The sequence below is a fragment of the Oncorhynchus clarkii genome, chromosome 15 (genome assembly GCF_045791955.1).
Source record: "Oncorhynchus clarkii lewisi isolate Uvic-CL-2024 chromosome 15, UVic_Ocla_1.0, whole genome shotgun sequence".
In the NCBI taxonomy this organism is placed as follows: domain Eukaryota; kingdom Metazoa; phylum Chordata; class Actinopteri; order Salmoniformes; family Salmonidae; genus Oncorhynchus; species Oncorhynchus clarkii.
The window spans coordinates 18,782,501-18,800,389 of record NC_092161.1 but is presented as its reverse complement, the minus strand read 5'-3'; the positions used below and the strand labels follow the sequence as shown (position 1 = coordinate 18,800,389).

At 44.4% G+C, this 17,889-nt stretch overlaps 1 protein-coding gene across 1 annotated transcript in view; it reads right to left on the bottom strand.

The window, feature by feature from the left end:
* LOC139367007 (histone-lysine N-methyltransferase 2C-like) overlaps positions 1 to 17,889 on the bottom strand; it is a 221,964-nt gene that overhangs the window by 108,317 nt on the left and 95,758 nt on the right. Inside the window, exons 12-13 of the mRNA XM_071104854.1 lie at positions 16,159 to 17,502; positions 14,513 to 15,489 (exon numbers count right to left, since the gene is read on the bottom strand). Coding sequence (XP_070960955.1) covers positions 14,513 to 15,489; positions 16,159 to 17,502 — 2,321 coding nt within the window. The remainder of the gene's footprint in view (positions 1 to 14,512; positions 15,490 to 16,158; positions 17,503 to 17,889) is intronic.

Sequence of the window (17,889 nt, the reverse complement as noted above, 5' to 3'; positions counted from 1 at the left end):
CCTAGTCAAGCGCTCTGCGACAGTCCGTCCACAACTCCACACTATCCAGTGTCAGGCCTGCCGGGTGCCATGGCAGCCGCCTGTTACTTGTTGGCGTGTTTACAAAACAAGTGATGATTATGTCAGCGTGACGCCACCGCTGCTGTCGAGATAAACACAGCGACCGTCGTCAGGGAATTTCAGATTAAATTGTCACAGGGAAGCGTTTAGCTTGTTTAATGAGCTAATCGGCAAGAGGCTATATAATTAAGCTCAATCACACAATCACAGAAGGCTTTTTCCATTTTTTTAAAACTTGATTAATAATATATCACAGCCGTGGGTTAAGATGCTTCCTGCATTTTTTTGTCTCCATCTCACATTTGTCCCAAACCTCCATTTTCGTCAAGCACTTTTTAATGAAACTGTCGGAATTAAGCACGAGACAACCTTTTCACTGTGAGTTCCAAATATCTCTAATGATCGCTGCAGGGGGAGTTTTTTATGCAAGCGATGTCAGAATGCACTCACTAACCCAAAATGTGATTGTTAGGCAACAGGACAGTTAACCGGCGCTGCCCTCAAACAAAGGCACGCTGCCTGCTAATTATCTATTGGTTAGGTTTCTAATTGTCAATTTCAAATGATTTTCTAACAGTTTAAATTGAGGTGTGTTCTGCCTACTCATTAATTCACATAGAAGTACCCCATTTCACTGTTGCAGACAATTTATGTTTGATGCTTTACTGAGCAGGAGAAACTTCTCTCTACGACGAGACCCCAAGCATTTCCCCTGTGTTTCCCCCAGACATTTGCGCATCTCCAGTAAGAAAAGAACCTGCACAAACTTTTTGCACCTGGCATATTTTTCGGCTGGTGCCTGCATTGCCTTCATTGTGGTTTCCCTTACATTATAATAACAACAACTTTGGACATGTGCGTTCCTATCAAAGTAAGTGCCTTATTACGTTATTGTAGATTCTGTATATAATGTTGTCGTTTCTACTGTAGCACACCGCATATATGGACCATAATGTATTTACTGTTTTATTCACGTTTTCAAGTACTGGTGACAATTCATGCATACCGATTATTGCATTGATTGTAATGGACACATGAGTGGTGTAAAATAGTTTTTGGAAGGTTGTACTGATTATGATGAGCTAATGCTAAGCTAAATGCCAGCTATGTGTGGCGCCATGTTTGTTGACATCACAATGCATTCTGGTTGTCACGTAAAAGTCAGACCAAAGATGTTATGACAAAACGAGGTGAAGGGATGGTTCACATGACTGACAGACTATAACTATTGTTACTCTGGGTTGCCAGCTCAGACCCCACATTCCAGGGGTTTTACTTTTAGTTAGGTTTTACTTTTAGCTACCCATTTATTGATAAATCCCCCATCATGGTAGTATTTCCTGCATCATATTCCCCCACAATACATTCCACAGTTCTACCCCCAATGTACATGCAATCATCCACAAACTAAATGAACCCCCCCACAAACTCCCCTAAAATGGTTCAACCAAATCTGGCAACCCTGTTTAGCTTTTGCGCTACGGTTAGGCTTGACAGTAGGCTTGTATTTGTAATGATCTGTGAGGTAATAACATTTTATTTGGTTTGTGATTTGTAAAAAAACTGAAAACGACTTGTGCTCCAGTTCTTGTATACACTAAAACAAGTACATCGAAGATTTGTAATATCCTGAAAAGTGGCCAAACTAAGTTAATCTTTTATACGCAGCCATCTCCCAGCTAGCACAGCGGATTTGGGCCGATTCCGGTTGAGAGTCGGGGCACTCGGCTGAGAGTCAGACTCGGCCGACATCATGCGGACCGAGTCTGGGCCGCCTTCGGCATTATTACTTATGGCTAGGATGCGGGGATTGAGCTCGAGCCGACTACGGTGATAGTTATCTGGCCCAAATGTATTACTTGGGGTTCGGGCCAATTGGGGCTACTCTCTGGCAGATGATTACATGGGCTGCTTTGTATTTTTCCATATTTTCTCACTGTTTCTGTAATAAAAAAATATAAATTCTTTAAGAGTCCGGTGTAGTATCTTGATACTTTGTGTAAGACAATTGATAAGCATTAAAAACTTTGTGGATGGAACCTCCCGAGTGGCGCAGCGGTCTGAGACTAGAGGTCGACTGATGAATCAGAATGGCCGATTAATTAGAGCCGATTTCAAGTTTTCATAACAATCGGAAATCTGTATTTTTGGACGCCGATACATTTTTTTTTTTTTTTTACAGCTTTATTTAACGAGGCAAGTCAGTTAAGAACACATTCTTATTTTCAATGACGGCCTAGGAACAGTGGCAGAATAACTGCCTTGTTCAGGGGCAGAACGACAGATTTTCACCATGTCAGCTCAGGGGATCCAATCTTGCAACCATACAGTTAACTAGTCCAACACTAACCACCTGCCTCACGAGGCACCTGCCTGTTACGCAAATGCAGTAAGAAGCCAAGGGAAGTTGCAAGCTAGCATTAAACTTATCTTATAAAAAAACAATCAATCATAATCACTAGTTATAACTACACATTGTTGATGATATTACTAGTTTATCTAGCGTGACCTGCGTTGCATATAATCGATGCATTCGCGTAAAAGCACTGTCGTTGCTCCAACGTGTACTTAACCATGAACATCAATGCCTTTCTTAAAAACAATACACAGAAGTGTATATTTTTAAACCTGCATATTTAGCTAAAAGAAAGGTTAGCAGGCAATATTAACCAGGTGAAATTGTGTCACTTCTCTTGCGTTCATTGCACGCAGAGTCAGGGTATATGCAACAGTTTGGGCCGCCTGGCTCATTGCGAACTAATTTGCCAGAATTTTACGTAATTATGACGTAACATTGAAGGTTGTGCAATGTAACAGCAATATTTAGACTTAGGGATGCCACCCGTTAGATAAAATACGTAACGGTTCCGTATTTCACTGAAATAATAAATGTTTTGTTTTCGAAATTATAGTTTCCGGATTCGACCATATTAATGAACTAATGCTCGTATTTCTGTGTGTTATTATGTTAGAATTAAGTCTATGATTTGATAGAGCAGTCTGACTGAGCGATGGTAGGCACCAGCAGGCTTGTAAGCATTCATTCAAACAGCACTTTCGTGCGTTTTGTCAGCAGCTCTACGCAATGCTTCAAGCATTGCGCTGTTTATGACTTCAAGCCTATCAACTCCCAAAATTAGGCTAGTGTAACCGATGTGAAATGGCTAGCTAGTTAGCGGGGTGCGCGCTAATTGCGTTTCAAACTCGCTAGTTGTTCCCCTTGCTCTGCATGGGTAACGCTGCTTCGAGGGTGGCTGTTGTCGATGTGTTCCTGGTTCAAGCCCAGGTAGCGGCGAGGAGAGGGATGGAAGCTATACTGTTACACTGGCAATACTAAAGTGCCTATAAGAACATCCAATAGTCAAAGGTATATGAAATACATATCGTATAGAGAGAAATAGTCCTATAATTCCTATAATAACTACAACCTAAAACTTACCTGGGAATATTGAAGACTCATGTTAAAAGGAACGACCAGCTTTCATATGTTCTCCTGTTCTGAGCAAGGAACTTAAATGTTAGCTTTCTTACATGGCACATAATGCACTTTTACTTTCTTCTCCAACACTTTGTTTTTGCATTATTTAAACCAAATTGAACATGTTTCATCATTTGAGGCTAAATTGATTTTATTGATGTATTATATTAAGTTAATTCAGTATTGTTGTAATTGTCATTATTACAAATAAAATAAAAAAATATATATTATTATTTATTTTTTATTATTATTATTATTATTATTTTTTATTTTATTTATTTATTTATTTATTTATATCGGCCGATTAATCGGTATCGGCATTTTTTGGTTGTCCAATAATCGGTATCGGCGTTAAAAAAAATCATAAATCGGTCGACCTCTATCTAAGACACATTGCTACAGATGCTGGTTCGAGAACCGTGTCGGCCACGACCGGGAGACCCATGAGGCAACACACAATTGGCCCAGCGTCGTCCGAATTAGGGGAGGGTTTGTCCCGGCCGGGATGTCCTTGTCCCATCGTGCTGTAGCGACACCTGTGGCGGGCTAGAAGCACACACACTGACACGGTCAACAGGTGTATGGTGTTTCCTTCGACACAAAATATATAATTTTTTTGTGGATGGGTATAATTTGTATGCATAAAATGTATAATAGTAATATTTAAAATTACTAAAATCATTTTGGGGTCGCTTCTGGGGGGGGGGGGGGGGGGGTTCTGCTAAGATGCCTGCAAAGTCCGCTGAATTCCGGTAGAAGGAAAAGGCCCGATGTACTTGGGCCGATTCTGGGCAGTCATTCATTTTGACTCCGGGCAGAGTACTAAACCCAATTCCGGGCAGAGTCAATCAGTTCCAGCCCCCCCGGAAGAGGGCTGCTTCTGGGTCGATTCCTGGCTGCATTTTGACTTTGTTTATTTGCATCTTATACTGGATGGCATTCTTGGATTAGGGAGTTTTTACATGTCAAACAAACATGCCTGCCATCATAAAGAATGTATCTGCTCTTAGCTTATGTCTTTTCTAAACAATATGACACGTCTCCCTTGTGCACACTAGAGATGTGGTAGATTGTAAACAAGTCTAGCTGTTAGGTTGGTAACATATGTTTTGTTATTTAGACTGGTTTATTTTTTACAATAAAAAGGTACAATTGAGGAATAAAGTTGTGAAGACCTTAATTTCCCATCAGTACAAAACATTGTTTAGATGTTTTCAAGACACAATGCTGTCTAGACGTGTTTGTTGAGTCCTACGTTCTGTTGTTACTGTTCCAATCACATTTTTTGCAACAATAGAGTGGGAGACATTTCAATAGATTCTGTACATAGTGTGTGAGAATGAGGGTGCAAGTGAATGGGGATGTATTAGTTGAACGCATTCATAGATACTGAAAATAACATGATCATGCCATCTCCAAGCACATGCTTGTGAATACAGTATGCTCAGTTGCAAAGTATAAACGGACCTCAAAGGTTAGGCTGAATCCAAAAACAGTGAAAGTGAGTGAAAGAGAGTGAAAGAGTTGGAATTTGGAGAGATTGTGTCTGCACAGTACAGAGACGTTCTCCACAGCTTCCATCTCAAACATGTACAACATACTGTAGTCACAAATATTGTCATACTACCCAACTTCCTGAGCAACCCCATTACATTCTACACATTATCCATTGAAAAAGGTAGACAAAGCAATAAGACATCATTTGAGCAGACTTCCTGCTCACAGCAATCAACAACGATTACATACAACTGCTGGTTTGTTATGTCGCCACTGCTTTAGGGATGGAACAAATTAGGAAGAATCAAAAAGTGCCAGTCCTGGCAAACTTAAATCTGGTTGTCTGATGCTGTCATATTGTTGAGCCTACCTTTAACGCAAGCCTCAAGACATGACAATACCATCTAAATCACCATGTAGGCTGTATTGGACCACTAAATTAACATGCAGTTTAGGGTTGGGCGGTATCCGGATTTCCATACCTTCACACCGTGCCATCCCAGGATACACGATATTACTGGTAGTGCACACAAGGGGCGCAATTTTTTTTTGTACATAAAATCCCAAAACATCACTTACCAGATTGCTAACAAAATGCTAACAAGTACTAAGGAATCACCATAGCGGATACTAAGTAAATGCTAAAGAGTGCATGCAAACCTTTACTACCAAGACAGACAACCCAACTAATATAGTAAGGCAAGTATATTACAACGCAGTTTGCAGCTAGCACAAACCATATATTAGACAGTAGGGATCTCTGCTGCTGATCTCGGTCTCTGCTGCTGTTACCAAGAAGCTTGACCGTGCATGCTAACGTTAGCAAAACCCAGCTGGAGATCATTTATTTGGCACATCTTAGATAGTTAACTTAGTACACAAAAAAATATAAATGTAACATTCAACAATCTCAAGGATTTGACTGAGTTACAGTTCATATAAGGAAATCAATCAATTTAAATAAATGAATTAGGCCCTAATGTATGGATGTCACATGACTGGGAATTCAGATTTTTTTTTTTTTTAATGGTAGGGGTGTGAATTAGAAAAGAAGTCAGTATCTGATGTGACCACCATTTGCCTCATGAAGTGCGACATCTCCTTCACAAAGAGTTCAGGCTGTTGATTGTGGCCTGTGGAATGTTGACCTACTCTTCAATGGCTGTGCAAATTTGCTGGATATTGGTGGGAACTGGAATACGTGTGTGTGTGTATACACACACACACACACACACACACACACACACACACACACACACACACACACACACACACACACATATATATATGTATATATATATATATATAAAAAAAATGTTTTTACATTTTATTGACGTTATTGTAAAATCAGGGCGTATTTTCTAATACCCCGGGATACCGTATATTAGGTATAACACCCAACCCTAATGTAAGTCATATTCGACCACTCAACAGTAGATCAGAACAGTCTACGGAGTGATTGACTAAGAACATTGGAGCATGAGGGATAGTTTGAGTGGATTTTCCTTAAGTATTTAATATTGTGTGGAGGAAGAAGATTAAGCATCTTCCTAGATCTTCCTAATCTTGCAGCAATATTAACCATCTGTGTACCAGTACGACCCGCTATCCTCTTACGACAGCCAAGTTCTCCCTCTAATACACATCTATAGGCCTAACTTCATTTTAAAGTATCTCTAACTGCAATGAAACTGCAACATGCAACATAGGCCTAAACACAACAAAAATCAAAGTACACATGGCCAAAAGTATGTGGACACCTGCTCGTCAAACATCTCAATCCAAAATAATGGTCATTAATATGAAGTTGGCTCCCCCTCAGCTGCTATAACAGCCTCCAATCTTCTGGGAAGGCTTTCCACTGGAATATGAACATTGCTGTGGGGACTTGCTTCCATTCAGCCACAAGAGCATTAATGAGGTCAGGCACGGATGTTGATTAGGCCTGGCTTGCAGTCAGCGTTCCAATTCATCCCAAGGTGTTCGATGGGGTTGAGGTCAGGGCTTTGTGCAGGCCAATCAAGTTCTTCCACACCGATCTCGTCAAACCATTTCTGTCTGGACCTTGCTTTGTGCACGGGGGCATTGTCATGCTGGAACAGGAAAGAGCCTTCCCCAAACTGTTGCCACAGATTAGTCCGTCGAACTGCTATATGGTGAAGCGTTATTCATCACTCCAGAGAACGTGTATCAAGTGCTCCAGAGTCCAATGGCGGCAAGCTTTACACCACTCCAGTCGACCCTTGGCACTGCGAAAGGTGATCTTAGGCTTGTGTGTGGCTGCTCTGCCATGGAAACCCATGAAGCTCCCGACGAACAGTTCTTGTGCCGAAGTTCCAAACGGTCTCTGGAAGCAACTCGGTAGTGACTGTTGAAATCGAAGACAGGCGATTTTACACACTTCAGCACTCAGTCTCGCTCTGTGAGCTTGTGGCCTACCACTTCGTGGCTGAGCAGTTGTTGCTCCTAGACGTTTCCACTTCACAGCTCTAGCAGGGCAGAAATTTTAGAAACTGACTTGTTGAAAAGATGGCATCATATGATGGTGCCACGTTGAAAGTCACTGAGCTCTTCAGTAAGGACATTCTACTGCCAATGTTTGTCTATGGAGATTCCATGGCTGTGTGCTCGATTTGATACCGTCAGCAACCGGTGTAGCTGAAATAGCGAAATCCACTAATTTGAAGGGGTATCCACATACTTTTGACGGAGAAAGTATTCAGACCCCTTGACTTTTAACATTGTTAAATTACTGCCTTATTTTAAATTGATTAAATTCTTTCCCCACCTCAATCTACATACAATACCCCATAATGACCAAGCAAAAACAGGGTTTTAGAAATGTTTGAACATTTATACAAAAATAAAAACTGAAATATCACATTTACATAAGTTTTCAGACCCTTTACTCAGTACTTTGTTGAAACACATTTGGCAGCGTTTACAGCCTAGAGTCTTCCTGGATATGATGCTACAAGCTTGGCACACCTGTATTTGTGGAGTTTCTCCCATTCTTCTCTGCAGATCCTCTCAAGCTCTGTCAGGTTGGATGGGGAGCATTGCTGCACAGCTATTTTCAGGTCTCTCCAGAGATGTTTGATTTTGTTCAAGTCCGGGCTCTGGCTGGGCCACTCAAGGACATTCAGAGACTTGTGCTTTGGGTCGTTGTCCTGTTGGAAGGTGAATGTTTTCCCCAGTCTAAGGTCCTGAGTGTTCTGGAGCAAGTTTTCATCAAGGATCTCGCTGTACTTTACTCCGTTCAGCTTTCCCTTGAACCTGACTAGTCTCTCAATCCCCGCCACTGAAAATCAACCCCACAGCATGATACTGCCACCACCACCCACAGCCAAGACAACGCAGGATGGCTTCGGGACAAGTCTCTGAATGTTCTTGAATGCCCCAGCCAGAGGCCAGACTTGAAACCGATTGAACATCTCTCGAGTACCCTAAAAATGTCTGTGCAGCGACGCTCCCATCTGTGACCGACCGGCTCAAAATAGGTCTTTTGTAGCAAAATCTATAATGTTTTTTATTTTTTATTATTATTATATATTTTTTTTTTATACATAGGATAAAAGTAGAAACTCAGAGCTACAAAATGGTATATCATACACTGTATTTTTGAGGAACAATAGGAAAGTAATTCTGTCTTGAAAGTTAATACCTTGTAAACTCACTTTTGAGTAAATGGCTTTTGATTGTTTTGGTACCTAGTGAAGAGCTATTATTTGTCTAAACCCTTTCAGCATCGTTCACACCATCTTAAGGTTTAGCCCCATCCATCTCGTTTTGCTCTCGGAGCATTCAGAGTGCACACCTGACGCTCTGGCTGATGATTTGTTTACCTCTGGATAACATGAAAACAGCCTAACCAGCTCTGCTGGAAACAATTTCATTACGCTTGCCGACATTTACTGACACCAGCCATATTCAACGGATGTTGTGCGTTCATAAATTCATCAGTTATTCTGCGCCCTGGCATACTCAGACTGAATTTACGAACGCACCCGAAATGTTTACTTGCATTGTGGAGTCTTTTTTTAAGATATGTTGCAAGCTAGCTAGGTAAACAATGTGTAAGGTCATAAACGTCAAGTAACGTTAGCTAGCGAGCCAGCCAGTTAGTTGAACAACAATGAACATAGTGCCAAATCATGTTGTTACTATACTGCATGAATCTGCTGGGACTTAACCAACCAGGTTCAATGTTAGCTAGCTAACATCAGGCTCTAACTAGCCAAGCAAACGGCTCTGGGATAAGAATAATAACAACATGCACGTAACGTTAGCTAGGGAGCAAGCCAGCTAAAGTTAGCTTGCTAGCTAACAGTACACTTTAGCTTAAGACATGTAGCTAGCTAACATTGAATTTTAAATTGATTACAATTATTTATTGTCAATCATTCTTGAATTTGTTAGACTATACAATTAAGTAGATTAATGAACTGATAATACATTCATACATTACCTTTTCTCCAATAATTTATGAATGTGATAGAATATTTCATTATAGCATACAATGAGAACAATGTTCATTAAAGTTAATTTGTATATTAATAATTATAATCTGGAAATCCGGCTGAAATGTAATATTTATCCTATTGTTCATGTCTATATAGCCTAGGACAATGTGGTAAAGTACTGTTCCTTATCCACTTAATGTATGTGTATGATATTTCTGATCCTCGCCCCTACCATTTTTTAAAGGTATTTGATACCAACAGATGTTAACAGATGTTAATATCTGTATTCCCAGTCATGTGAAATCCATCGATTAGAGCCCTTTAAATGTATTTAAATTGACTGATTTCCTTATATGAACTGTAATTCCGTCAAATCTCTAAAATGGTTGCATGTTGCGTTTAGATTTTTGTTCAGTATAGTTGTTGCATGTTTTGCGTTTAGATTTCTGTTCAGTATAGTTGTTGCATGTTGCGTATAGATTTTTGTTCAGTATAGTTGTTGCATGTTTTGCGTTTAGATTTCTGTTCAGTATAGTTGTTGCATGTTGCGTATAGATTTCTGTTCAGTATAGTTGTTGCATGTTGCGTTTAGATTTTTGTTCAGTATAGTTGTTGCATGTTGCGTTTAGATTTTTGTTCAGTATAGTTGTTGCACCTTTAGATCTCCTGTTTTTCAACTGGATATTTTCATCCATTTTTACAATCGTGTTTTCTTTCCAATTACACACACAAAAATTCACCCCATTTTTTCTCCCCAATTTTGTGGTATCTAATTGGTAGTAGTTACTGGCTTGTCTCATCGCTGCAACTCCCGTACGGACTCGGGAGAGGCAAAGGTCGAGAGCCATGCGTCCTCCGAAACACAACCCAACCAAGCTGCACTGTTCTTGACACAATGGTCCCTCCAAACCGGAAGCCAGCTGCACCAATGTGTCGGAGGAAACACCGTACTACACCTTGCGACAGTGTCAGCATGCACTGCGCCCGGCCCGCCACAGGACTCGCTAGTGCACAATGAGAAAAGGATATCCCTGCCAGCGAAACCCTCCCTAACCCGGACGACGCTGGGCCAATTGTGCGCCGCCCCATGGGCCTCCCGGTCGCGGCCGGCTGCTACAGGGCCTGGACCCAAACCCTCTTGGTAGCCTCGTCAGGCCAACTGGTTGTACGAATTTGGGATCTTTCGTCCCATAACTGTCCCAGAATCAATTTGGAATAGGCTATTTCTGTCACACACAGAACGACAAGCTGACCAATAGAATAGGTTAATAAAAAAAAATACTATGGGGTAATAGTAGATTGACATAAATTGAGGAAAAGTGAAGGTGCATCCTCGAGTTCCTTGTTCTGTTAAGATTCATTTCCATAATCTAAATTGTGCTTTCTGTCATTCTGAACTCTGTGGGTGGATGCCCTAGTCAGGTTACAAATGCTTATGGTCCGGTAAATATCTCAAATAAATTGCTGCCGGTCAAAATGTCCCGAACGCACGCACACACTCAAAAGCTCAGTAGAACTCACAGACAGGCAAGCAAGCAAGCACACACTACACATAGGAAATCCCAGCTGATCCTAGCGATGAAAGCAAACCCTGCAAATGATCCTGTACAGGAAACAGTAATCCTCCTAAGAGGGAAAAAACTAAAAGAGAAAGTATGGACTACACAAACAAGTGCTACACACACACACCCGCGAAATCTACTATTAAAATAAGTATTGCACATGTTCGCCCAAAGTCGAAACAAGGTGACATCTTTTATATGCGAGTACTTGCAGATGCATCCTAAACATTTTTTTATATCATATCCAAAACAAATCCAAGTAAAAAACAAACATTGACCTCTATACTTAAAAATAAATAAATGAAAAGGTAAACATCATTCAAGGCTTTCCAGTTCTGAGTCAAAAGCTGACTATTGGGCTTAGATATACCGAGAAGCCAAGTTGAATTTCCCCTTCTGACAGCTTTGGCTGGCCTTAAAAAGAGGTGTCCTCCCTCTTCCCTCAGCTTGGTGGAAATGGGTTTGTGTCGTGCTTCATGCCTCAATGAGCTCTTATACGAATTAAAACACCTCCAAAAGACTCCTTTATATGGTGTCCCCCCTCCTCTACCCAGCATCAAACCCTTGGCACAGACCTCAGCCCTCGCTACTCCCTCCCCAAAGGCTCTTATACTCTTATACTCAACTATGTGAACGAGAGAGTGATAGAGAAAGAAAGAGGAAGAGAGAAAAAGACAAAGAGAGCAAGAGAAGGAGAGAGGGGGAGGGAAAAAAGAGATAGCAAAAGAGAGCAAGGAAGAGTGAGATAGTGAGCAAAAGAGCAAGAAAGAAAGCAAGAGAGGGAGAGAGAAAGCAGCCAGAGCCTCTCAACATTAATTAAAACACACTCCACACTGGCACTAAACTGAGCAACAAGAGGGAATGGGAAAGGAGGGAATATAATTACAGAGAGAGAGGATACGAGCTGTGGATCAGCTAGAGGAGCACAACTCCCACCACAGCAGAGCAGTCTTTGGATAGAGCTACAGACCTAGTTGAACAGCTACAGAAAGTCCCGGAGAACTACAGACCTGCTAGAATAGCTACAGACCTGCTAGAAGAACTAACGGTTTGTTATAATGGCTACAGACCTACCAGAACTACATACCTGCTAGAATAACTACAGACCAGCTAGAAGACCTACAGACCCACCAGAAGGACTACAGACCGGCTAGAAGAACTACAGACCCGCTAGAAGAACTACAGACCCGCTAGAAGAACCACAGACCCGCTAGAATAGCTACAGACCTGCTAGAATAGCTACAGACCTGCTAGAATAGCTACAGACCTTCTAGAAGAACTACAGACCTGCTAGAATAGCTACAAACCTGCTTGAAGAACGAAATACCTGCTAGAAGAACTAAAAGGTTTGTTATAATGGCTACAGACTAACTAGAACTACAGTTGAGGTCACCTTAGCCAAATACATTTAAACTCAGTTTTTCCACAATTCCTGACATTTAATCCTTGTAAAAATGCCCTGTCTTAGGTCAGTTAGGATCACCACTTTACTTAAAGAATGTGAAATGTTAGAATAATAGTAGAGAGAATGATTTATATATTTTTTTTCATCACATTCCCAGTTGGTCAGAAGTTCACATACACTCAATTAGTATTTGGTAGCATTGCCTTCAAATTGTTAAACTTGGGTCAAACGTTTCAGGTAGCCTTCCACAAGCTTCCCACAATAAGTTGGGTGAATTTTGGCCCATTCCTCCTGACAGAGCTAATGTAACTGAGTCAGGTTTGTAGGCCTCCTTGCTCGCACACACTTTTTCAGTTCTGCCCACAAATGTTCTATAGGATTGAGGTCAGGGCTTTGTGATGGCCAATCCAATACCTTGACTTTGTTGTACTTCTCTCCTCATGATGCCATCTATTTTGTGAAGTGCACCAGTCCCTCCTGCAGCAAAGCACCACCACAACATGATGCTGCAAACCCCATGCATCACGGTTGGGATAGTGGTCGTCGGCTTGCGAGCCTCCACCTTTTTCCTCCAAACATAACGATGGGCATTATGGCCAAACAGTTCTATTTTTGTTTCATCAGACCAGAGGACATTTCGCCAAAAAGTACGGTCTCATCTCGCACCAGTGACTCCTGTGGCGGGCCGGGCGCAGTGCACGCTAACCAAGGTTGCCAGGTGCACAGTGTTTCCTCCGACACATTGGTGTGGCTGGCTTCCGGGTTGGATGCGCGCTGTGTTAAGAAGCAGTTGGGTTGGTTGGGTTGTGTTTCAGAGGACTCATGGCTTTCGGCCTTCGCCTCTCCCGAGCCCATACGGGAGTTGTAGAGATGAGACAAGATTGTAATTACTAACAATTGGTTACCACAAAATTGGGGAGAAGAGGGGGTAAAATCAAAAAAATCTAAAATACAAATTGACAAAAGTACGATCTTTGTTCCAAACAGTAGTATGGCTTTTTTATGGCAGTTTTGGAGCACTGGTTTCTTCCTTACTGAGCGGCCTTTCAGGTTATGTCGATATAGGACTCGTTTTACTGTGGGTATAGATACGTTGTACCTGCTTCCTCCAGCATCTTCACAAGGTCCTTTGCTGTTGTTCTGGGATTGATTTGCACCGTTCGCACAAAAGTACGTTCATCTCTAGGAGACAGAACGCGGCACCTTCCTGAGTGGTGTGAAGGCTTAGTCACATGGTGTTGCATACTATTGTTTGTATAGATGAACGTGGTACCTTCAGGCATTTGGAAATTGCTCTCAAGGATGAACCAGACTTGTGGAGGTCTACAATTTGTTTTCTGAGGTCTTGGCTAATTTATTTTGATTTTCCCATGATGTCAAGCAAAGAGGCACTGAGTTTGAAGATAGCCCTTGAAATACATCCACAGGTACACCTCCAATTGACTCAAATTATGTCAATTAGCCTATCAGAAACTTCTAAAGCCATGACATCACTTTCTGGTATTTTCCAAGCTGTTTAAAGGCACAATCAACTTAGTGTATGTAAACTTCTGACCCACTGAAACTGTGACACAGTGAATTATACGTGAAATAATCTGTCTGTAAACAATTGTTGGAAAAATTACTTGTGTAATCACAAAGTAGATATCCTAACCGACTTGCCAAAACTATAGTTTGTTAACAAGACATTTGTGGAGTGGTTGAAAAACAAGTTTTAATGACTCCAACCTAAGTGTATGTAAACTTCCGACTTCAATTGTACAGAATACTGCTAGAATACCTACAGACCTGCTAGAATAACTACAGACCTGCTAGAAGAACTACAGACCTGCTAGAAGAACTACAAACCTGCTAGAAGAACTACAAACCTGCTAGAAGAACTAAAGGTTTGTTATAATGGCTACAGACTTACTAGAACACCTACAGACCAGCTAGAATAGCTACATACCTGCTAGAAGAACTACAGACTAGTGGAGCTTCCAATCCAGTTTTGGGAAAGAAACCTTCCTGTAAAAAACGAGAGAAAAAAATAGATGAAAAGCCTTACCTGCTTCACCCTTGGTCTCCCAGGGGAGAACTTCCTCTTGGAGATGGCAGGCTTCCCCATGCCAATCTTGGGAGTTAGGGGGAACAAGGTTGTGGTGGTGGGAGGCACACAAGCACTATATCCAGAATGAGGTTGTGTCTGTGGTGGAGCAGCCTGGGCCTGGATTTGGACCTGAACCCAAGGAGGGCTGGACTCCCTGGGAAAGGACTCTGTAGGGAAGAGGGGCCGGATTGGCATGAGCGAGAGCTCAGGGGACATTTCAGGGGAAGCCTTTGGGGCTTTGTCCTCTCCCCTCGGTGAGCTGAAGTCCGAGAGGCTGTGGTTGCTGGCGGGCATGATATCCATTTCTTCTGTAGTATCCATGTCTACGGGGCTCTCCATTTCAGGAAGTTCAGCCATGGGACTAAGCTCATTTTCTCTGATTGTGTCCTCTGCAATGGGCAATATATTTGGAAGCAACACTTCCCCCTCGTCCAAAACAATTGGAGGCAACTCCTCATCCTCCAACCCCTGCAACTTCTCCTCAACCTCCTTTTCTGCAACTGCATCCTGCACCTCCTGCATGGGTTCCATAACATTCTGCTCAACAGTAGTCTCCATTGCAGCCAATTCCAAAGGCTTCGTTTCTACAGGTGCTACTTCCATAGGCTCCTCCTCCTCCACAGGAGCCTCTTCAGTAGTCTCCTCCAAAAGCTCATGAGATATTTCTTTGGTGGGCGTGGCTAAAGTCGTTTTTGAGTCCTCCGATTTGGTCTCTTCCCCCTTTACATCGCAGGGCAAAGCCTCCTCGGGCGCCGCACCTTTTTCCGTTTGTAAAGAGTCTGATATTTCCAGTTCCTGTTGGAAATCGTCCACGGGTGAGGCGGGACTCTGGGAGGCGAGCGGTGACACGTCCGCTAGAGTTCCAGACCTCTGGGGAGACTCCCGGCCCTCCGTCAGGGTAACGGTCACCTGAATCTCCTGCGCCAGTTCAACACCTGGAACAGAGAAAGCCAATCAAATAAGAGCATAACCTTGTTTGTTTTTTATCATGCTTTATTGAATGGATGTTGTGCTGAACTTTTTCCAAAGTCACAAAGCAAGTGGAGAGTTAGTGGTTGAGGGAAGTTATACTTAGACATTGTGATTTTAAAGCATACACAAGTGCACCAAAACATCAGGAACACCTGCTCTTTCCATGACAAACTGACCAGGTGAATCCTGGTGAAAGCTATGAAATGTTATTGATGTCACTTGTTAAAACGACTTCAATCAGTGTAGATGAAGGGGAGGAGACAGGTTAAATAAATATTTTAAAACATTGAGGCAATTGAGACATGGATTGTGTATATGTGCCATTCAGAGGGTGAATGGGCAAGACAAAAGATTTTAGGTGCCTTTGAATGGGGTATGGTTGTAGGTGCCAGGCGCACCGGTTTGAGTGTGTCAAGAACTGCAAATCTGCAGAGTTTTTCACACTAAGCAGTTTCCCATGTGTATCAAGAATGGTCCACCACCCAAAGGACATCTAGCCAATTTGACTGTGGGAAGCATTGGGGTGAACACGGGCCGGCATCCCTGTGGAACACTTTCGACACCTTGTAGAGTGCACGAAGGTGTTCCTAATACTTTGTACACTCCGTGTCGAATGGTTTTCTATACTGTACCTGATGGAGACACTTTAGGCTCCTTTAGAGGGCCTGGACGTGCCTCCTCCTCCAGCCGATTGCCTGGACGCGCCTCCTCCTCCTCCTCCTCCAGCCGATTGCCTGGACGCGCCTCCTCCTCCACCTCCTCTAGCCGAGGGACTGGACGCGCCTCCTCTTCCAGCCGAGGGCCTGGACGCGGCGGCGCCTCCTCCTCCTCCAGCCGAGGGCCTGGACGCGGCGGCGCCTCCTCCTCCTCCAGCCGAGGGCCTGGACGCGGCGCCTCCTCCTCCTCCTCCAGTCGAGGGCCTGGACGCGGCGGCACCTCCTCCTCCTCCTCCTCCAGCCGAGGGCCTGGACGCGGCGCCTCCTCCTCCAGCCGAGGGCCTGGACGCGGCGGCGCCTCCTCCTCCAGCCGAGGGCCAGGACGCGCCTCCTCCTCCTCCAGCCGAGGGCCTGGACGCGCCTCCTCCTCCTCCTCCAGCCGAGGGCCTGGACGCGCCTCCTCCTCCTCCAGCCGAGGGCCTGGACGCGCCGCCTCCTCCTCCAGCCGAGGGCCTGGACGCGCCTCCTCCTCCAGCCGAGGGCTTGGACGCGCCGCCTCCTCCTCCTCCAGCCGAGGGCTTGGACGCGCCGCCTCCTCCTCCTCCAGCCGAGGGCTTGGACGCGCCGCCTCCTCCTCCTCCAGCCGAGGGCTTGGACGCGCCGCCTCCTCCTCCTCCAGCCGAGGGCTTGGACGCGCCGCCTCCTCCTCCTCCAGCCGAGGGCTTGGACGCGCCTCCTCCTCCTCCTCCAGCCGAGGGCTTGGACGCGCCTCCTCCTCCTCCAGCCGAGAGCTTGGACGCGCCTCCTCCTCCTCCAGCCGAGGGCTTGGACGCGCCTCCTCCTCCTCCAGCCGAGGGCTTGGACGCGCCTCCTCCTCCTCCAGCCGAGGGCTTGGACGCGCCGCCTCCTCCTCCAGCCGAGGGCCTGGACGCGCCGCCTCCTCCTCCAGCCGAGGCCCTGGACGCGCCTCCTCCTCCTCCAGCCGAGGGCCTGGACGCGCCTCCTCCAGCCGAGGGCCTGGACGCGCCTCCTCCAGCCGAGGGCCTGGACGCGCCTCCTCCAGCCGAGGGCCTGGACGCGCCTCCTCCAGCCGAGGGCCTGGACGCGCCTCCTCCTCCTCCAGCCGAGGGCCTGGACGCGCCTCCTCCTCCTCCAGCCGAGGGCCTGGACGCGCCTCCTCCTCCTCCAGCCGAGGGCTTGGACGCGCCTCCTCCTCTTCCAGCCGAGGGCTTGGACGCGCCTCCTCCTCCTCCAGCCGAGGGCTTGGACGCGCCTCCTCCTCCAGGGACACTTCCTCCTCCACCACAGCCATAAAGACATCTGGAAGACAGGAAATAACAACTAAGTCACAATTTGATTGAGAGCTCTGCTTCTCTCAGAAAACTAGGCTTCCATCCAAATCTCACTGAAAATAACTGAAAAATCTGTTATGAGAGTAAAATTTGGTCCTATTGAAAATCTGGCCATGAGACAAAGGAATAGATGAGAATAGACAATGGGAAATTGAGTCCCCACTCAACAATTCACAGCCCTTCCAATTAGGCTCTAATCTCAAGTTAATTAGGGAACATCTTCCTCCAAGGTACTGCAACTCCCCGCCCTCCCCATCCCAAAGCCCAAACCCCAGCTGGTTCAATAACTCAATACTTAGTGTTCCCTCTATAAACATAGCCTAATTTAATTGACAATTTTCAGTTTGATCCAAGT